The 22706-nt window shown below is 37.0% G+C and overlaps 3 protein-coding genes across 5 annotated transcripts; 2 read left to right on the top strand and 1 right to left on the bottom strand.

Moving 5' to 3' along the window:
- LOC127942425 (achaete-scute homolog 5) lies at positions 1 to 661 on the top strand. The gene has a single exon (XM_052538124.1). It carries the CDS (start codon positions 1 to 3, stop codon positions 496 to 498), a length of 498 nt encoding a protein of 165 aa, XP_052394084.1. The 3' UTR covers positions 499 to 661.
- A 4525-nt stretch (positions 662 to 5186) lies between these two features.
- Positions 5187 to 14909, bottom strand: LOC127943018 (serine/threonine-protein kinase 38). Of its 3 annotated transcripts, none has more exons than XM_052539105.1 (13): positions 14597 to 14909; positions 13693 to 13856; positions 13397 to 13448; positions 11417 to 11539; positions 11245 to 11328; positions 10551 to 10674; positions 10178 to 10332; positions 9945 to 10047; positions 8300 to 8361; positions 8104 to 8221; positions 6916 to 7135; positions 6753 to 6847; positions 5187 to 5801 (listed from the first exon to the last, which is right to left on the bottom strand). In XM_052539105.1, the coding sequence occupies exons 2-13, from the start codon at positions 13821 to 13823 to the stop codon at positions 5656 to 5658; spliced, it is 1413 nt and encodes a 470-aa protein (XP_052395065.1). In that variant the 5' UTR covers positions 13824 to 13856; positions 14597 to 14909; the 3' UTR covers positions 5187 to 5655. The 3 variants fall into 3 exon arrangements, with proteins under 3 accessions (XP_052395065.1, XP_052395064.1, XP_052395066.1); XM_052539104.1 differs by having other exon boundaries at positions 14460 to 14868; XM_052539106.1 differs by having other exon boundaries at positions 5187 to 5795; positions 14460 to 14868.
- A 391-nt stretch (positions 14910 to 15300) lies between these two features.
- Positions 15301 to 22701, top strand: LOC127943017 (choline/ethanolaminephosphotransferase 1). Its single transcript, XM_052539103.1, has 10 exons — positions 15301 to 15610; positions 16058 to 16146; positions 17283 to 17713; positions 17784 to 17931; positions 18979 to 19120; positions 19918 to 20002; positions 20384 to 20515; positions 20608 to 20766; positions 20834 to 20959; positions 21031 to 22701. Exons 3-10 carry the CDS (start codon positions 17366 to 17368, stop codon positions 21148 to 21150), a joined length of 1260 nt encoding a protein of 419 aa, XP_052395063.1. The 5' UTR covers positions 15301 to 15610; positions 16058 to 16146; positions 17283 to 17365; the 3' UTR covers positions 21151 to 22701.
- Positions 22702 to 22706: the final 5 nt, after the last annotated feature.

Here is a 22706-nt window from a genome sequence, read left to right as displayed (position 1 = left end):
ATGGACACGTCCCTCCAGGAATCTCCTTGTCATTTGTCCAGGAGCAGCAGGTGTTGTGCGCCCTCTGGTGGTTACGGAGGGAATTACACGCATGTGGATCGCCCGTTGCCTCTGTTGTTATACCCGAGCCGCGTTGATCAGCGAGTCTACGATAGATCCTTCTGTAGCAGTGCATCGCTGCTCTCGTACCTACCGTCGTTACACGGGAGCTTCGGCGTCTACGAATGTCCGTTCGAGCCCGCCTTCATCCAGAAACGCAACGAGCGGGAACGCCAGCGCGTGAGATGTGTGAACCAGGGATACGCCAAACTACGCGAGCACCTGCCCAACGGGACGGCCGACAAACGGCTGAGCAAAGTTGAGACGCTGCGCGCGGCCATACGCTACATCAGGTACCTGCAGGATCTGGTGGAGAACGCGGGCACGGCGGAGGAGAACCGAGAAGTGTCACCGTTTTCCATTTCCGAATCGTCTTCTGAGGAGTCTGTTGGGAGTTAAAGACGTACAGAAAACCTGGTTCAAACGACTTTATCCCGCTACTGAAAAACGAGACTCAAACCCTGAGAGATTCTCAGATAACAGCATGTTTCAATGATGCAAAACCACAACTTCGCTATCCAGGAAATGCGCAAACAATTACAGACAAGTAATGAGCTGAATATGGCACAAGACTGATGTAGTGTAGAAGAAATCAACACAACCCTGATTTTGTTCTTGAATCCTCATGTGAACTGTGATTTTTTTTTACACTTTTTTTTTTTATTCAAATAAATCTTAAATTATACTGGGAATGGGTCTGTTTTTACTGAGACATACATTGTTGTTTGTCATCTTGTTTCTGTGTTTTTTTAAGCGATGTTCCCTTTAAATATGTAAGTTTAATCATATTGGTTGTACAATTATTTCAACCCATTTTTTTTTTTATCATTTGTGGTTGAGTCCCCAAACTGTTGCAATTGGTTAGCACTGAAAAATATTTTGCCATAACTTATCGATCCTTTTTAACAACTCAAATAAACATAAATCAAATGTATAAATTAGATAAATATTAGGGGTGTAACGATACGCGTATTCGTATTGAACCGTTCGGTACGACGCTTTCGGTTCGGTACGCGGTACGCATTATGTATACCGAACGGTTCGTTGGAGTAATTAATTATATTTGGAAAAAAAAAAAAAAAAGAGAGAGATAGAAATATAATGATATGCGTTCAACAAGGTAGCCCAATAACCCAAACAACGTAACAGGCAACGCCCCTGACACTCCCGAAGAAGAAAAAAACACCATCTTATATGTTTATGTTAGGCTACTCAGCAGGCGCTCGCTCACTCAGTACGCGCTGAAGGCTCGTTGCAAAATAGCCAATGCGTTTAACAGACTAGAAATGAGAAGATCCCCCAATAACCAACAGGTCTGGTGCTCCTAAAAACGCGTGGAAAACGCTAAGCACGTCTTTCTCCTCCTTTCCAAAGCGCTCGGGCAGAAGCGCTCATGAGGCGTCTGTCTTTGCTAAGCAACAATGACGTGCTCTCTCCATGAGACGCGGAAATTTCAGCGAAGGATAAATGGATTTGCAGCTCTAAAAATCGCTTGCAGTAGCTCTGCTACTAAATTTATTTCAAAATTGCAATCCATATACAACTATGATCAGCTGTTCCTTCATCTTGGCTGAGCTCTCAACGTTGTTACGGGAAAGGAAGAAGCTGATTGGTTGGTTCTTGTCACATGACCCGCGGTGCGCTTGCGGCATTCTGAAAAGTTGAGATGTTTTTACATTTTGCTGTATCTAAAACGTATCGAACCGAACCGAACCGAACCGTGACATCAGTGTATCGTATCGAACCGAACCGTGAATTTTGTGAACCGTTACACCCCTAATAAATATATAATAAAGCAGCAGCTTTAAAACCAACTTGGCATTTGTAACATATTTCAGACGTTTTTCAACTGGTTATTACATAATGTATTGTGGTACGTGACGGTATCTGTCAACTTCCAGCAGAAGTGAACTCAGTTTCCCATCATGCATCAGTGCATCCAGACAGAACGGTCCAATAGAATAAGTTCCTCATTCAAGCCTTCACAGAGGTCACAGATATAAAAACAGCTTGATATATATATATATATACATTCTTCTGGTTTTGTTCAGTTTCAGCTCTGATAATAAATCAGTATATTTATATGGTTTCTGAAGATCATGTGACACTGAAGACTGGAGGAATGATGCTGAAAATACAGCGGAGCATCACAGAAATACATTAGATGTTAATGTAAATTAAAATAGAAAAAAACGTTATTTTACATCATAATAATATTTCAGAATATTACTGATTTTTCTGTATTTTTTACTCCTGTATAAAACTTCTGAATGGTAGTGTATATAACCATAGTTTAGTATTTGTAGTAAAACTGTGGTTATACAAGTGGAATTCAATACAATCATGGTTAATTTTCATAAGGAGGATGCTATTACTCTATTAACTTGCGGTTTAATTAAGAACTAATATTTAAATAAGTCAGATTTGCGCTGCATAACTGTGTTTGTCGGGGAGTCTCTGTGGGGTTAATCTGAACCCAAATCCAGCATTAAGATGATTTTAACTCAAACACATAGAGTCTATAATCCATAATAACACTTCCTCCAGTGAAAAAGTGTTCTGGTCTGAATCAGGAGAGAAATCTGCACAAATAAATCATCTTAATGCTGGATGTGTTTCATCTTTTGTCTTCTCCAGATGTTCAATGATGGACTGGAGTGCTGTGGATGTTTTTATCAGACTCTCATTCTAATGGCACCCATTCACATCCATTGAGGAGACATTGATGCAATGCTACATTTCTACAAACCTGATGAAGAAACAAACTCAAACGCTAAAGGTGAATACTGGTACGTATGATCACAAATTCCATCCATTTCACAGATTCTATGCAAACTTAACGCAAAGTCATCCTCTCGATGGGAGACGAAAACTCACAAAGTGAGCACACTTTTATTAACGCAATGGTCCGAAATGGTTTATTAGGTACATTTGGTTTGAAACCTCCTTCCCAGCCTTTAACAAGCGTATGTTGTATTCAGTATGAATATGGGAAATTTAAGACGCATCCCAAATCACGTACTTATTAACTATTCTACGACACACTGAAAATTCCAAAAAGAAAAAGTGCACTTTAAATACCCAGATGATGCATTTAAATTACCGGAAAAATTAAGTGTTATTTTATGCACTCAACTGTGACAGCTTTAATTACCTAGCGAAGGGGGCGGGGCTATCAGACTCCGATTAGGAATGACAGAATAGCCTTTTATAATTCATGCACTACATGGTTGAGTACATAGTGCATAAGTACATAGTATATGAGTGTATAGTGCGTCATTTGGGATGCAGCTGTAGACTTATTACATGTCATTTTGTTATGGTCATGTGACCTTCAAAGTAATTTGTGTCTATTCACAAATTTTGGTGGAAATAGTAGGACGTCAAGTTATGAATGCTCTGCTGAAAAACATTCACATCGGGATCGAGGGTAAACACACACTCACACAGACTCGAACCCTGAGAGCTACGATAGGCTCAAACACACCACAAAACATGCATTAGTCCCGCCTACTTTTTCCATTTTGAAATTCTTTAGAAGTCCTTGTTAAGCTTTTACACACCATGAACCAAACCAAACATCTACGAAGAGAACAACTACATTACAAACATTTATTTGGGGAACAAAAATGTCTGGAAACTGGATAAAAACAAAGCCACAAGGCTGTGAACCTAATGAGGGAAAAGAAATACATTCACATTAAGCATTGCAAACATTATAATCGGATTAATCGGAAATATTAAACTATTCATTTAAAGTTGTTGATTACATCTAGAAAAACAATATATTTCAGGTTTAATGTAAAATATGCACATAAATATATATATTTGGGTTTCAGAAGATTGGGCGGAGCTTAAAAGCTTTTTTGAAGCAATTTTCTGCCCCGACTCTCTAAGCGCTGGAAACTGCAATGCATTATGGGTAATACAATAGTTTTCCACCACAAATTCCACCGTTAAGCATCGTTAGAACTGACAAAATATACGATGCATTAATTCCAGAGCCCAACCTGACTCTGTTGTGGGTCTCAGGATACCCCACCTGTAAGGAGGAGGTGAAGCGGCGTCCAGGTCCATCTGTTCTGGGAGAAAGACGAAGGGAAGAGCAGACACGTGGACTTCCAGTGCGTCCCAAACGGTCCCAGACCTCGGCTCGACGCCATCATGGGGGAGGGGCTTACACGGGCCGGAGCCACGCCCACCCCGCAGGTCGACGCGTTAGATCGGCTGAACGGCCCCGCCCCTCCCGGTCTCGACCAATGACTGATGGATTAAACTGCTGGAGCTGGAACACTGGACAATCACTGAACTCATTCATTATCATGACGATATCATTATCCGCTCATTAATATTCAGCCACTCATTTCATATTCATACCCACATATTGACTCATATTGGTTCTGTTTCAGTGAGATCTTTTCACTACTGTGTTCTTGAGCAAGTTTTTGCTATTACTGCACTGCACCAGACTTTGGATAAACAATATTTTCTTATTAAAAAACTGAATGAATCACTTTTTAAGGGCTTAAAGTGATTATCATATCATACTTAATTTTAGTGAGGATTGTCTGTTGGCGCCATCTAGTGTCAAGGAGTATGAAGTTGATAGCGTAAAACAGTGTAAATATAACACTTATAACCCTCTTTTTAAGGATTATTTTGTGTTTTTTTTTTTATAATTTGTAAAGAAGTTTTGAATAAAAGCATCCGCAAAAGTTTGGAATAATTTAGATTTGTGTGCGTGTATTTTTCTTCTGCTCACATAGATTTAATTTATAAAATAAAAAAATAAAAAACAGCTGTTTTTTGTGTGAATCTGTGTTAAAGTGTAATGTATTTCTGTGATGCTCCGCTGTATTTTCAGCATCATTCCTCCAGTCTTCAGTGTCACATGATCTTCAGAAATCAGAATAATATCATTTACCGTTTTTCTTTTCCTAAAAACATATATATATATATATATATATATATATATATATATATATATATATATATATTTTTTTTTTTTTTTTTTTTTTTTTTTGACTAGTATACTGACGGACTTTAATAACTAGTTTTTGTATCCTTGTTAAAATTAAAGAAGCTAATTAAAAAGCATGCATCATCTTTATTGCATATATTTATAAAAGTTAAAAGCACAGATGCCAAGGATATAAACACACATTACCAAAACAGCTCACGGTTAAATATCAATACAAAAATATCCATGATGCACTGCATGCTAAATGAGAAAAACTACAATTGAACTGAACGGTGTGTAACCCGTGGTGTTTACACGAAGTGACCGATCGTACCCTAAATAAATCACTGATCGTACCGATGCCAGAAAGCTGCAAACACACATTCACATGCTAAAACACACCATGCTCCCACAGTTTGTCATTCTAATCTAAAATAAACATGATTGTCTGCGCTGAGGGGGACAAGTGAGGCTTTCTAGCCCAAACGGACATAAGGCACAATGTGTTTCTACATGTAAAGCTAAACCTCTTCTATCACTTCTAGAGAAGTGTGCGTCTTCTGGTGTGTGTCAGAAGCATAAGAACTGATCTGTTGTCATCTCTTGGCGCTCTTCATGTAGGCAGGGATGGCTCCTCTGGCCGTCAGACCCTCGAAGCGCTTGTAGGTGTAGTTGATGAAGACCCAGTCCTTGTTCTTCAGGTCTGACTCGGGGTGATGATGACTGCTGGCCACCGCTGGACCTCCACAAAACACCAAACACAGGTCAGACACCTCTGGGTATATATCTCAGGAAACAAGAGCTCTCTGTGAACTATGACCTGTCAGTCTATTAAACATTCAAACTAACAACTGACAAGCTTTTAAAAAGCATTTATGAAACAATAACATTTTTTTTAAAGATACAATGTTTCCAGTTCAGTTTCTTCCTTATATATATATACACATTTAAAATTAAAAATGTTCCTTATTGGTGTCATTTATTTTGAAGCACTCACAACTTTTTTTCTTCCTGGTGTTATTTATTTTGAAGAATTAATTTAATTTAAATATTACTACATTACCTAATACAAGCATTAATATAATATAATTTAATTAATTTAATTTAATAATTGATTACATTTTCCTTTTTGGTTGTAATTTAGTTTGAAGAATAAATGTAATTTATTAATTATTTAATTTGTTATTTTTAATGTAATTTATTGTGAAGTGTTAATGTACTTTAACAATGACATTTTTTTCTTCTTGATATAATTGAATATTTTATTAATTTAATATAATAAACCATTTGTTGTTTTTTTCTCAAACTCAGTTTTTAAAATAACATTAAAAGGATAAAATAAAAATTTTCTTTCTCAATGTAATTTACTTTGAAACATTCAATTGTATTATTAATTAAAAAAAATTCTTGAAGTAATTTACTTTGAAATATTACATTTAATTATCAATAAAAAAATTTCTTGATGTAAATTACTTTGAAACATTAATTTTAATTATTAATTATTTTTTCTTGATGTAATTTACCTTGAAATATTACATTTAATTATTAATTTATTTTTTCTTTATACAATTTTCTTAGATTTTTGAAGAAATGGCAAGTTTTCCTTGCTGTGATGTCCCTCTTGGCATGTTAAAAACCCTCGACCGTGTAACAGTGGTGTAGTGTGAGTCAGTCTGTGGTGCTGGTGTCTCACTGGACGGCTGCAGGATGTCGGACTCGGGGAACTCGTCAAAGTTGGACGTGTCGTCGATGCTCTTGATCTCGATGGGGATCGCAGCGGGTCTCTCTCTGTGAACGAGAGCAGAGTCTCCGTCAGATCAGATCACACACACACACACACACGCGCGCGCTCAGACCTGATGTGGTCGTAGTCCACGCCCTCGAAGAAGCCGTTCCTCTTGATGTCGTCGACGCCGGCCGCTCCGATGCGATGATCCGCCTCACAGCAGAAGCGCAGGATCAGAGCCTTCGCTCGCTCCGAGATCGGCACCTCGGGAGGAAACACCAGCGTCTCCCTCCAGCTCATCACCTTCTTATACGTCTCCTGAGGAGTCTCCGAGCAGAACGGAGGGTAGCCTACACACACACACACACACACACACAGAGAGAGAGACACATCAGTACACACACACACAGAGAGAGAGAGAGACACATCAGTACACACACACACACACAGAGAGAGAGAGAGAGAGAGAGAAACATATCAGTACACACACACACACACACACACAGAGAGAGAGACATATCAGTACACACACACACACACAGAGAGAGAGAGACATATCAGTACACACACACACACACACACAGAGAGAGAGAGAGAGACATATCAGTACACACACACACACACAGAGAGAGAGACATATCAGTACACACACACACACACACACAGAGAGAGAGAGAGAGAGAGAGAGAGAGACATATCAGTACACACACACACACACACACACACACAGGGACACACACACACCTTTTTGAGCTAATTTTAAGTTTTAGTGCCACGTTGAAAAAAGATTCTAAGATTACGAGAATAAAGTCAAAATATTACGAGAATACATTTTCACATATTTGGAATTTTCATAAAAAGAAAACGTTTTTTAATGAATTGTTTCACATAAATACAGCGATCTGGTCACTAAAGAGCTTAATAAACATTATTGTAAGACACATCATTTGTGTTTCGCTGTTAAACTGATTTTGAAAGCGGAGACATTAAAAGTAGTTCTTTCAAATACACAAATCTTATTGCTACTGGGTGGCTGGCGCACTACAAATAACAAATGCAATGGAAGATATCAAATATTACATTCTACAACGTCACACAGCAGCTAATGCTAATTAGCTAGCTAATGTTAGCCAATGTTACCAACCTAGCTTCTGCTAACCTGCAGAGCCAATCACAACGACGCCTGTCTCTGACTCTTTTCTGATTGGCTGATTGAGAGTTTGGAATCATTTCAGTTTTTTTAACACTGAAATACTGACTTTTTTATATGATATTTTAAATTGATTCTGAACGAGAATTGATAAATTTCTCTTCTTACCAATCAGCATCTCGTACATGATGACGCCCAGACTCCACCAATCGCAGAGCTTGTTGTATCCGGTCTGCATGAAGACCTCTGGTGCGATGTAGTCCGGCGTTCCCACCGTGGAGAAGGCCTGAAAGAGGCGGAGCAACATAACGCATCACTTCCTGTTCGGATTGAACGGGCTAATGAAGCCATCGCTAACACTGACCAGCTGCCTCCGGTTTCTCTTCCACGTCTCGGCCTTCCTCTTGGAGTTCATGTGCTGAAACGCTACAAGAAACTCGTGTAAATTACTTAAACTGAAAATTAAAATATAAACATGAATATTAACTAGTAAACTCTATTGGCTTGACAAAGCCAGGTCTGAACATTTAAACTTAAAGTTTGAAGGTTTTACTCATAGAAAGTCAATAACTAACATGATTCCGCACATTGTTACCCCCTTTAAGCATGTTGCTAGCATGAATTAGCACATTTTAACAATATGCTAGCATGTTGTTAACAGGTTTTCTAACATTTTACCAAATAGCTAGCATGTAGCATGTTGGTAACATGTTTCCAACATGTTTATCATATTGATAGCAGGAATTAACATGTGTAAACAGAGTTCCAACATGTTTTAACATATAGCTAACGTGAATTAGCATTTTTCTAACATATTTCTACCTTGCTTAACACTATGCTAGCATGAATTAGCATGATGTTAACAGGATTTCTAACACTTTACATAATGGCTAACATGTAGCATGTTGTTAACATGTTTCTACCATGTTTAACGTTGTTAGTATGAGTTAGCATGTTGTTGACAGGTTTTCTAACATTTTACCTCATGGCTAGCATAAAGAATGTTGCTTGTTTCTAACATGTTTATCAGGTTGTTAACAGGTTTCCAACATGTTTTACCACAGTGTTAACAAGAATTAGCATGTTGCTAACAAATTTCTACAATGTTTAATGTTGCTAGTATGAGCTAACATTAGGTTAAAAGGTTTTCTAACATTTTACCACATTGTTAACATGTAGCATGTTGGTAACATGTTTCTAACATGTTTATCATAATGATAGCAGGAATTAGCATGTTGTTAACAGGTTTCCAACATGTTTTACCACAGGGCTAAAGTGAATTAGCATCTTGTTAACCTATTTCTACCATTTTTAACATGGTGCTAGCATGTTTTAACAATATGCCAACAAGAATTAGTATATTGCTAACATGTTTAAGCACATGCTAGCTTGAATTTCCACGTCGTAAACAAGTTAAACATGTTGCTAATATGTTTTAACATTATGCAAACAATAATGTGCTAGCATGTCTTTAAAATGTTTGACACATCAACATGTTGTTAACATGTTTCTAATGTGTTTAACATGTTACTAGCATGAAATATCATGCTGCTAGCAATATGCTTATCTTTAGCATGTCTAACATGTTGCTAGCATGCTTTAACACTATGCTAGCCTGAATTGGCATGTGCTAACATGTCTAGCATGTCGTTATCATGTTTTAACAGTATGCTAGGCAGATTTAACACATGGCTAACATGTTTCTTTCATGTTTAACATGTTTTAACACTTGTTTAGTATGAATCAGAATGTCCTTATCATTATCATTACATGAATTAGCACTTTACTACCATGTTTCTTGCTTGATTTAACATGTCTGCTAACGCACTGCTAGCATGTTTTAGTATGTTATCAATAGGCTTTGCTCTATAGTTGTTGTGTAAAAGTTTTTACCCCCTGAATGGAAATCTATGGGAGTAAGCACTGTTCAGAAGTCCGACACAGAAATTCTGTACATCGGATCATTTCGAAAAGAGAATTCCGATTAGCCTGAAGCTTTGTTCACTCACTGAGGTCGTTTGATTGGCTGTGCTTCAGGTTGCGGTAAAACTCGGTCCGATGTGCCTTTTTGAGTCCCGTACACAAGCCGAAATCAGACAGCTTGACGTGACCCTGAAACACAAACATACACACAGCTCTCAGCCAATCAGACGCCTCACTGATAGAGAAGTGCTGTGAAAGCAGAAGAGGGCACAGGAAGTGTGTTATTGAGTCACTTCCTGTTCCTGTCAGGGTGTTTGACCTTGGAGTCCAGCAGCAGGTTGTCTGGTTTGATGTCTCGGTGAATGAAGCCCAGCTGATGGATGAAGTCGATGGCCAGAACCGTCTCAGCTATGTAAAACTGCGTCTCCTCCTCCGTCAGCGTGTCCTTCTTCATCAGAAGCGTCATCATGTCTCCTGGAGAACACAAGAGATCGATCAGACTTTGACGTTTCATGTGAAGGAGGGATTTGGATCCTTGACTCACTGATTCATTGAAAAGAATCAACTCAAATTGTTCTTGTTAACTGGTTCTGAAGAAATGTTTCAAAACAAAATGAAGTAAAGTGAACATGAAGACACATCTGAAATCTACTGGTTAGTACAAAATGAAGAAGTTGATCACACACTCTCACCTCCGGGCAGGAACTCCATGAGTAAGTAAAGATTGAGTTTGTCCTGAAAACTGTAGAACATTTTCACCACCCACAGACTGTCTGCCTGAACCAAGATGTCCCGCTCCGCTCGGATATGACCCACCTGAAGCAGAAAATAAAATAAAAATAAATAAAATGACAATATACAAAGTAAATGAAACATTAATAAAAAAAAAAAGTATAAAGTAACAACAAATGTAATAAATAAAAAATTAAAATGACACAAATAAAAAAAAATAAATAAAATAAAATAAAAATTACAACTTACAATAACAATATTAAATTAAATAAAATGTGATAAAATCAAATAAAATGGTAAAATAAAACAGAAATTACAAAATAACCCAAATGACATAAAATGGCAAAAATTACATAAAATGAAAAATGACGTAAAATTACAAAACAAAATTTATTTTTATAACAAAAAATAAAACAAAAATGATACAATGACATTAAACAACAAAAAATGCATAAAATAAAATTAAAAAGTTAATATTTTTAACAAAAATTTTAAAATAAAATAACAGCTAACAATTTAATAAAATAAAATGGCACAAAAATCACAAAATAAAATTACATAAACAATAAAATTCATTATTTAACATACTTACGTTTGTTCATATTTCTTCCCATTAGCATTATCATTATTTCCCATTAGCATGTTCATTCTAACCTGCTCTTTCTGCAGCATGTCAGCTTTGCGAAGAATCTTCATGGCGTAAACATGTCCTGTGTCTTTCTTCTGAACCAGACGCACCTGCAGACAGCAGAAATACATGTGTATACTCCATGACACACACACAGAGATCCATCAGTGTGTCATCAGCGCTCATTATCATAATCACCTCCCCAAACGCTCCTCGTCCAATCACCTTCAGCGACTCGAAGTCGTCCAGACCCAGTCTGGTTCTCTTCAGCCGCAGGAACTCTGTCTCCTTACGAGCGTGTTGGGAGCGGCGCATGCGCTTCTGGAATCCAACATTCACGTATATTGCGATATTATTTAATACATTAATTCGCAAATTCACACCAGGAAGATAACTGGAACGATAACTAAGTATGATAACTAAATCACTAAAAAGAAAGAATGCTTGTAGATATCATTATCACTACAGTCATTGTTACCATATAACTTAGTGTTATAGTTATGAGATATTGTTATGATTACAGTTATCGTAAAGCATGCATATAGTTATGTATAGTTGTACAATATAGTTATATTATATTTATTATATTATCTTATATTAATGTTATAGATATTATTATGATTATATACATAAATATCTATATATCATTATAATTTATTATTATAATTACCGTTATTCTAATAATTACTGTTATTTAATTATAGTTATCGGTACAGATATTGTTATGATTACAGTTATTTTTTTCATTTAGTTTACTGTTTTCATTATGATTACAGTTATCGTTATAGTTAATGTTATTCAAGTTATTGTTATAGATATCGTTATGATTACAGTTATGGGTATTATTATAGTTAGCGTTATCATTTATCGTTATACTTATGATTACAGTTATAGTTAATGTTATTGTTATAATTATCGGTACAGATATTGTTATGTTTACAACTACTGTTATCATTATAGTTAACATTATAGATTTTGTTATGATTATAATTCGTTATAGCTACTGTTATAGATATTGTTATGATTACAGTTATGGTTCTAATTACCGTCATTTCATTATAGTTATCGTTATTATAGTTAGCATTATCATTTATTGTTGTACTTATGATTACATTTATAGTTTGCTGTTATAAGTGTTATCAATATAATTTTTGGTACAGATATTGTTATGTTCTTAGTTATCATTCTAATTATCGTCACTTTCATTATAGTTATCGTTACAGATATTGTTATGATTACATTTATCATTATTATTAAAGTTAGCATTGTCTTTTAATGTTATACTTATGATTACAGTTATAGTTACTGTTATAATTGTTATTGTTATAGTTATCGGTACAGATATTGTTATGATTACAGTTATCGTTATAATTATCGTCACTTTCATTATAGTTAACGTTACAGATATTGTTATGATTACAATTATCATTATTATTATATTTAGCATAATCATTTATTGTTGTACTTATGATTACAGTTATAGTTACTGTTATAATTGTTATCGTTATAATTATCGGTAAAGATATTGTTATGATTACAGTTATCATTATTATTATAGTTAGCATTATAATTTATTGTTGTACTTATGATTACAGTTATAGTTACCATTATAATTCTTATTGTTATAATTATCTGTACAGATATTATGATTACAGTTATCGTTCTAATAACCGTAATTTCATTATAGTTATCTTTACAGATATTGTCATGATTACAGTTATCATTATTATTATAATTAGCATTAGCATTTATTGTTATACTTATGATTACAGTTCTCATTATTATTATAGTTAGCATTATCATTTATTGTTGTACTTATGATTACAGTTATAGTAACCGTTAGAATTGTTAGCGTTATAATTATCTGTACAGATATTGTTATGATTACAACTACTGTTATATGATTATAATTATAGTCACTGTTATAGATATTGTTATGATTATAATTATCGTTATCATTAAAGTTACTATTCGCTTTATGACTACAGTTATCGTTATAGTTAAAATCAACATTCTATTTATTGTTATAAATATTGTAATGAATACATTTGTAGTTATTATGATCATTATACTTAAGATGATAGATAAAATTAACATTTTGTTATGATTACTGTTATCGGTATTATCGTTTCAGTTATTTTATCGTTATGGTTGCTGTTCTTGGTGTGTGTTTGTTACCTCTTCATCAGGCAGTCCTTCCTCATCCATCACCTTTTCCAGTTTTTGCTGTCTGTCAACAGAATGTTACAAATAACAAGACACAGAAATTACATTATAAACACTGAGTAAATGAACAACACAGGAAGAGAGTGCTTCACCACAGAGCAATGACGTTACGCTCCACTGACAGAGCACAACACTTTTTAATATCTTTAACATCACACTCTAAGTGTGACTCCAGCAGGTTTTGGGCCGCTGTGGAGAATAACGAGCTCTTTGTGAAGCAGTAACAGTCTTTATCTTTGTGTTTCTACCTCATTTCCCTCTCCTCGTGTTGTGTTATGAGGTTGCTGTAGAAGTTCTCCAGGGTGACCTTAGCCATGGTCACTCGCTCTTTGGTGTGGTTGCTCATTAACGAGCTGGAGGCGTGGCCTCGGGTTGCCATGGTTACCGGTCTGGAACCAGTTGGGATGCAGATCTGCAGGAGTTTACAAACACAACACGATTTACATGTGCAGTGGAGTCACGTTACACCGCTGTACCATACTACATTCACACAAGGTATTACCATGGTACCATGACTTCACAATGAGAAAAATACTACAATATGAGCTTTTGCAATCATTTATACAGCATCTAACACACCCAGACTCTGCTATATTTGCAGTTCAGTCAGAAAACAGGCTGTCTGTGGCTCTGCGTCAGTCAGACACGTTATGGAAAAGAACAAATGTGGCCATAAAAAACATTTGGCAGAACTATTCAGACAGTCTGTTCAGAATCTGTGGTTTTGAAGACAGTTAAGAGAGGAAACTCAGTTTCAGGAACAATAGTACTTAACCAATAATTATTTAACTAACATAATGACATGAAAAAAAAAAAAATTATATATATATATATATATATATATATATATATATATATATATATATATATACACAATAAAATTCAGTTACAAAATTAGCATAAATTATAAACATTTAAACTTCTGTCGCATTCTTTAAGCTTCTATCACATACAGTATTTTGGATAAATAAAGGAAAATGTGAAACACGTGTATGTTTTATAATTATATCCTTACAGAAGTTCAGAACGTATAATTGTGGGATGAGCGATGAGGGGGCGGGGCCACAGTCGTGACGTCAGCGGTGAGCGTTCTTCCAAACACGCTAAACTCAACGATTAAAACGAAATAAAACGCATTAAGGTTGCACTAACTTGACGTGAAGTTCCTCAGAGCTTCTCTCTTGCTCTTGAAGGACGATGTCTGTCTCGACACGTTTTCTCTTGGACAACAGACATGAAGCGATTCCCAAAGAAGAAAAAAGGGGGATTTTTCCAAGTGTTTTTTAAAATGTTTTTAGACGCGCTGGGCGAAGAACGGAACGGAGAGACGCGTGCGCGTGTGAGACGCGACTTTATCCAGCGATAAAAAAGCGTTATGCACAACTTCTGCGTTTGTCAGACTGATGTGATGACGACTCCAGAAGAAAGACATGAGAAATGAAGCGAAATGAGACGCTCCACCCCTAAAGAGAGAGAGAGAGATTTCCACACAATTCTATTTTCGCTTTTCTCTAAAGATAAATATAATGCGTAGATATTTTATAATCTCTACAATGTATTAGAAATGCTAATTTATATAAAAATAGTGTGTGTGTGTGTGTATATAAATATATATATATATATATATATATATATATATATATATATATATATATATATATATATATGTTTTTTTTTTGTTTTTTTATTATATCTATTCATTAAAAGTAATTACAAAAGTATTAAAAAACAATGCATCTCGAAACAAATAGTTAAACATAATTAAATATTAAAAAGTAAGTTTATATTAAAACACATAAATTATATTATAATTTTCATAATTGAAATGGAAAAAAAACTGCGTTAAATTGATACTCTTTTATTCGTCTTCCCAAAAGTAGATTATTTGTTTGCACTATTCTTTTCCAGCGCTCGTCCTGCGCAGCGCATCTACGACGCTCTTGAATCACTTCCGCGGATGTATGCGCAATTCCTCGCGTCTACGACAATCCTGACGCGTCCGTGGTGAGCTGCGCCGGAAGTGGCCGGCGGCGTCTCGCTAGCAGCTCGCGCTAACCGGACCGGGACCGGTGGAGTCGACGCCGGAGCCGAAGCGTCAGGATTACACCGGGCCGTGCGGTCAGACCGCGCATCCTCTCCGAACCCGGGGTCACCTGCAGTTGGAGGGTGAGTCACGCGGCTGGGAGGTTAAACGGTCGAACCGGAGCCGGACTCGAACCCTGAGCCCACCGGAGACCGACACCTGCGGTTCACCAGTCATCTGACCCGTTAAACCCAGAATAATCGCCGAAACTGACAGATTAATCATTTACTGTTACATAATAATGGTTATAATTAACATATTTAGATCAATGTTCATAATTAATGTTAATGTTTCAGTAGCGTAACATCTTTTTAAAAAGTATCAGCTCGCTGAATGATAACCCCAACGTATTTACAAGAAACGTCAAAGAATACCATGGTGTTACTATGGTATTTAATCACTGTGAACGAGAGAAATCTGATTTGTTATTCGGATTCTGATGTGTTATTCATAAGTGCATCTTTATTTTGATGTGGCGATTTCTGAATTGTTAAGCAAGCTCAAGAATGTTTAATAATGTTTTGTTGCAGCTGTGAGGAAGCAGGAAGTGACGCGCTTGAAGGGCTTTTGTTTGGGGGCGTGGCCTGTAGGCGTCTTCTAACTCGCGATTGGCGAACAGGTAAAATGATAAGCGTTGTATGTTTTTTATTTTCTGTTATAGTGGCATGCGAAAGTTTATGAACCCCTTGTAGAATCTGGATAATTTTAACAAAATAAGAGAGATCATACTAAATGCATGTTGTTTTTTATTTAGTACTGAGTAAGATTTTGTACATAAATGATGTTTGCATACAGTCCACAAGACAAAAAAAATGCTGAAATTATTAAAATAACCCCGTTCCCTGTTTCCTAATACAGTGTTTGGTTCCCCAGATGATCCACGACTATCTTTCTGTTTTGTGATGGTTGTGCATGAGTCCATTGTTTGTTCTGAACAGTTAAATTAAATTAAATGTATGCATTTAGCAGACGCTTTTATCCAAAGCGACTTACAGTGCATTCAGGCTATTAATTTTTTACCTATCATGTGTTCCTGAAAACTTATGGAATTTGAAGATCAAGGTAAATTGTACTTAATTTGTGTACCGGGAAACATACAAGTATCTTCTGTTGCTTACGAAGGGCAGAACTAAATAGAAAAAAATAATATTTCAACAAAATAAGACAAATTTGGACATCTTCACCGTGTTCAAAAGTTTTCACCCCCCAGTTCTTAATGCATCTTGTTTCCTTCTGGAGCATCAGTGAATGTTTGAATCTTTTTTAATAGTTGTGTTTGAGTCCCTCAATTGTCCTCAGTGTGATAAGATGTATCTCAAAATCATAAAGTCACTGCTGGAAAGGGTTCAAATATGCAAAGATGCTGGAAAACTGAAGAATCTGCAGGAGCTTAAAGATTTTTCTGAAGAACGCTGCTCAGTTTAACTGTTCAGAACAAACAAGGGACTCATGCACAACCATCACAAAACAGAAAGACAGTCGAGGATCATCTGAGGAACCAAACACAGTATTAAGAACCAAGGGTTCACAAACTTTTGAACAGCGTTATTTTAATAATCTCAGCTAGTCTTGTGAACTATATGCAAACATCTATTATGTAAAATATCTTACTCAGGACAGTGCTAAATAAAAAATAACATGCATTTAGTATGATCTCTCTTATTTTGTTAAAATTATTCTCATTTTCACAGATTCCGCAACGGGTTCCCAAACTTTCGCATGCCACTGTATGAATTGACTTGTTCTTGTTTGAAGGTGTCCAGCCATCCTGCTGTGGCTCTGTGGGTGCGGAGTGGGCGGAGTCAGGCTCGGACTCGGGCTGTGATTGGCTGAGGGTGATGAGTGGGTTGACGGGGGCTCACTGGCGGCGGGGGGGCGGGATTGTGGTTCGCGAGCGGGGGCGGGGCATGGACTCTTCATGCTGGTTGGCCCCTGGGGCCCTGCGGCGTCTGTTCGAGCTGCCGGCACCCATTCTGTCGCGGCACCAGCTGAAGCGTCTGGAGAAGCACCGCTACAACAGCTCGGGCCGCTCGCTGCTCGAACCCGTCATGCAGCGCTACTGGGAGTGGCTGGTGCACAGGATGCCGCCCTGGATCGCGCCCAACCTCATCACCATCGTCGGTTTAGCGACGAACATCTTCACCACGCTGGTGCTGGTGTATTACTGCCCGACCGCCACCGAACAGGTGCCACACACTCGTACTGCCATAAAAACATGTATTTGTACGATAAACTCATTTATCGGCGTGTGTTTAGGCTCCTCTCTGGGCGTATCTGCTGTGCGCGGTGGGGCTGTTCATCTATCAGTCACTGGACGCCATCGATGGGAAACAAGCGCGGCGCACTAACAGCAGTTCACCACTGGGGGAGCTGTTCGACCACGGCTGTGATTCGCTCTCCACTGGTGAGCCTCGCACACTTTTAAGTGCTGTTCGCGCAGGATGCATTATTGCGTGGTATTATGTTTAATTATAATGTATATTAATATAATGCCTATTATACATATGAAATGCTACATATACGTGTAAAATGTATGTATTTTTTCAATATAATTGTCAAAATAAATTGCATTTTGATTGTAATGTATAAAATTTTTATGCAAATGATATACGTACATTTAAATGTTTTTCAGTATTACATAACATAAATCATAAAGTATGTAAATAAATTATTTATTGAATCATAATAAAGAATATATTAATAGCAAATTACATAATGTAATTGTTTATTATTATTATTGTTTATTTATTGTGTAAATTCTATATAATGTACATAAAAATAAGTAAGTGTATTTATAGTTAATTACATTGTTAATTATAATGTATGTCCATAAATTATATATATATTCAATGATAAAATAATGTATTAATAAAAAATAAAAAAGTCTGTCTCTCTCTGTATAATATGTAAATTGTATATAAAAAATAAATGTATAATTCATTTATAATGTATAAATTCTATATGATGTGCATAAATTATAATATAAAAAACACATTAATTAGGGTTGGGCTAATATTATATCATTTAAAATAGAATTTATTTAACATTTATTAAATAATTAATTGTACGTTGCATAATGTAACTTGTTCATTTAAAAACTATATTACTAAAATCTATATGTAAAATGTAACAGCTCTACATAATGTACATATATTTTATTTCCCATTTGCTTGGAATAATATTTTTTTTATTCTTGTTATATTTGCACAATTTGTAATTTAAAAAAAAATGAATGATGCATAATGTGAATTATATACTCTGTGCACATTTTAAATGTTCGTTTGTATTTGTAATACAAAGTGGTAGAATGTTGCATCAGTAGTGCAGAAGGTCATGGGTTCAATTCCCAGGGAGCACACACACTGAACTGTGGGATGAAGCTTGTTTCTCATTCAGTGTGTAGCTGTCATGATCATCTCAGTGTGTGTGTGTGTGTGTGTGTGTGTGTCAGTGTTTGTGGTTCTGGGCACCAGTATCTCCGTGCAGCTGGGCTCTCACCCCGACTGGATGTTCTTCTGCTGTTTCTCCGGTATGTTCATGTTTTACTGCGCTCACTGGCAGACCTACGTCTCCGGCACGCTGCGCTTCGGCATGTGAGTATACAACACTTCCAATCCATTGCTCATCTCCTCTTTAGACGCGCCTTTAAGAAACGCATCTTTATGGATTATGATTATAAGAGTTTTGATTTGTTTTATTTTGTTAAGTACTAACTTAAAGTTTTCTATATTTCTATATTTGTCATGTCTGTGAGGCATGTATTCACCGAGTTTCGGTTCATTTTTGTGAAACGCTCCTATTGAGACAAAAGAAAGCGCATCATGTTTGTTCTCTTTATTTCATAAAAGCACAACGTTTTGTTGATATTGATCAAATTAGACCCTTTACAGTTACGAATGATTAATTACTCTTACCTTATGATCAAAAATTACGGTGTATTCACTGAAAAACATGCTAGTGATCACAAGCTATTGGATATAGCGCACATTTATCTAGGTTTAACGTTTAAACTTTGTTATATGCCTGAACTGGTTTGGTATACTGTATCTATAGACTTTATTTTAGGCGAGTCGTGATGATTTGAGAAGACTAAAGTGATCAAACATAAATGATCAGCTATTGTCTGCCGCTTGGTCATTACTTTAAAAAGCAGAAACTTATATTTAATGAACAAAAAACCCAAATGTTTTTCAAAAATTAATCTTAATATGATCACTTTCCAAAACGAAACTATTTTTAATAGCTGAAACAGTAGTATAAGCTGTTTTTGTGGCTCGAAAACGGCTCGGGCCGTGTGTGTGTGCGCGTGTGTGTGTGTGTGTGTGTGTGTGCGTGCTTGCGTGTGCGTGTGTGTGTTGTCTAACACTCATCTCTCCTCTGCTCTGCTCAGTATTGATGTGACAGAAGTGCAGATCTTCATTATTGTGCTGTATCTGCTGGCTGCTGCGGGCGGAGCGGCTTTCTGGCAGTCTCCGGTAATCCACTTATTAATAACCAGTGTGTTCATCACAGATAATCATCATGCATTCTGTCTTTCAAATGATGTGCATTTCAATATAAATATAAATATTTACATACATAAAGTAGTTTTGTGTATAGTTTATTTGCATTTATTTAAATACTTTAATATAATGTAATACTTTGTAGTGTAATTTGCATAATTTAATAGTAATGTATTAATTGCATAATGTGTAATGTACATAAATTACATATTTAATATGGTAAAAATACTTTATAAATGATACATCATGTAAATTACGCAATCAAAATGTTCATGTTTAATTTATTAATAAATTAAGTATGTTGTTACATGTGTTTGAATGCAACCGTTTCTCCATCTCGCTCACATTCCACAGATTCCTGTGATAAACATCCAAATGAAGATCGTTCCAGCGCTGTGCACGTTAGCGGCGGTGGTGTTCTCCTGCAGCGGATACTTCAGGGTCATATTCACAGGCGGAGTGGGGAAGAACGGGTCCACTATAGCGGTACAGACCTCCGCTCTGCTTTACTAGATTACAGCATACACCATCTCTCTCAACTCTGTGTGTGTGTGTGTGTGTGTGTGTGTGTGTTTCAGGGCACCAGTGTGTTATCGCCCGTCCTGCACATCGGCTCAGTTATCATCCTCGCCGTGATGATTTATAAGAAATCAGCCGTGCAGCTGTTTCAGAAACACCCCTGTCTCTACATCCTGGCCTTCGGCTTCGTTTCGGCTAAAATCACTAATAAACTAGTGGTGAGTAGAAGACGCCGGAAGAAGAAAGCCTTGGTTTGTCTCGTCTGAGCCGTGTGTGTCTCGTCAGGTGGCTCACATGACCAAGAGTGAGATGCATCTTCAGGACGTGGTGTTTCTGGGCCCCGGCCTGCTGTTCCTGGATCAGTACTTCAACAGCTTCATCGACGAGTATCTGGTGCTGTGGATCGCTCTGGTGAGATCTCATCCGCTCAGATTCACGCTCCACTCGCCTGATTCAGGCTTTAACTGTGTTTCACTGCTCAGGTTCTGTCTCTGTTCGATCTGGTGCGCTACTGCGTGAGCGTCTGCAACGAGATCGCATCCCACCTGCACATCTGCGTCTTCAGGATCAAGCCTCAGAGTCCAGTGGGTGCCGTCGAGTGACCGCTCATACGCTGCTGAACCACAGGAGCCTGACTAAAACAAGGATAGTCAGGAACAAATTCATCAGATTTGGAGAAATGTAGCATTGCATCAGCGTCTCGGCAATGGATGTGAATGGGTGCCGTCAGAATGAGAGACTCATGAAAAACATCCACAGCACTCCAGTCCTTCAGTTAACATCTGGAGAAGACAGAAGATGTGTTTTGATCTGTGCAGATTTCTCGCCTGATTCAGACCAGAACACTTTTTCACTGAAACAAGTGTTTTTATGGATTATAAACGTCTTAACGCTGGATTTGTTTCATCTTTTGTCTTCTCCAGATGTTAACTGACGGACTGGAGTGCTGTGGATGTTTATATCGGACTCTCATTCTGACGGCACCCATTCACATCCATTGCTGAGACGCTGATGCAATGCTACATTTCTCCAAACCTGATGAAGAAACAAACTCATCCTGCTCTGGGATGGGAATAAATAGTTTGTTCCGAACGAATGAATAAATGAACAAACGAACTTCCGAAAGGTCACTTTTCTTTAGGTCATGATTTTAAGATGATGTTTCTTGCTCTGCAGTATACCCATGATGCATTGGGGCCGTCGGGGTCTGTATTTATCGTTTTAGTGACTCGTTCTCATGATTAAATTGGTTAAGCGAGTGCGATCAATGATTCGGTGGCTGCTAAGAATGATTTTCCCGTTTACGGGTTACGTACATCGATTAGTTTTGTGTGTTTTAGCTCCATCTTTGTGAAATAATCAGGCTGTAATTCACTGGTTTACAGACCGAAAGCACTTGGTTTATCGGTTTATCGTCTCCTGGATTAAATAGCGTTGCGATCTAAATTGTGGTGTTTCACGCCGTGCCTGCGAGAAATGTCTTATTTCCTTTGATTTAGAGCCGCATTCGGTTTTACTTCGCTATGTCTGAAATGTTCGGACGTTAAAACTCAGAAATGCCAAGAATCGGTATTTTCCCACGAAGTTTTTCGGTTTCGCTCATTAGTGACGAGTTTCAATCAGAGTTTGAACAATTGCCTTAAACAAAAGTTTGGACATCTGCATGCTGTTCTGCTCATTCTCCTTATTTCTAAACGTTCCTCTCAGGAGATTCACATGAGGTGAAAATAAATAAACACCGATGTAATAAACTCAATAATAAGCTCAATGCTGCCACCCAGAAAACAAGACGAGATGACTTTTGAGAAGATTGTGCAATTGATGCTCTTGATTTGATTGTTTGCCAATGATTAATAAGTAATGTGTTCATCACATCCAGTATGAGAGATATTATTAAATGTGTTGTGTTCTTCTTCTCTTGCAGTATGAACCGTTGTGTGTTCACATTTATTGATCGTAAGCTTGTTGCCAAATCCTTCCACTTTAACGAGACAAAATCTCGCAGATGGAAACGTCCGATGATATCTTTGTTTGTTTCGCAGTCAGTCAATGTTTCTGACTCGTAACAAACTCGGTTGGTTTGATTGTAACATTGCTCTGATTTTTAAATAAAAGCACCTGTAAAATAAAGATCGCTATATTTATGATAACAACTGTT

This window comes from Carassius gibelio, chromosome A22, assembly GCF_023724105.1.
Source record: "Carassius gibelio isolate Cgi1373 ecotype wild population from Czech Republic chromosome A22, carGib1.2-hapl.c, whole genome shotgun sequence".
Classification (NCBI taxonomy): domain Eukaryota; kingdom Metazoa; phylum Chordata; class Actinopteri; order Cypriniformes; family Cyprinidae; genus Carassius; species Carassius gibelio.
Note: the sequence above shows the minus strand (reverse complement) of the source record. Positions and strands in the feature narration are given on the sequence as shown.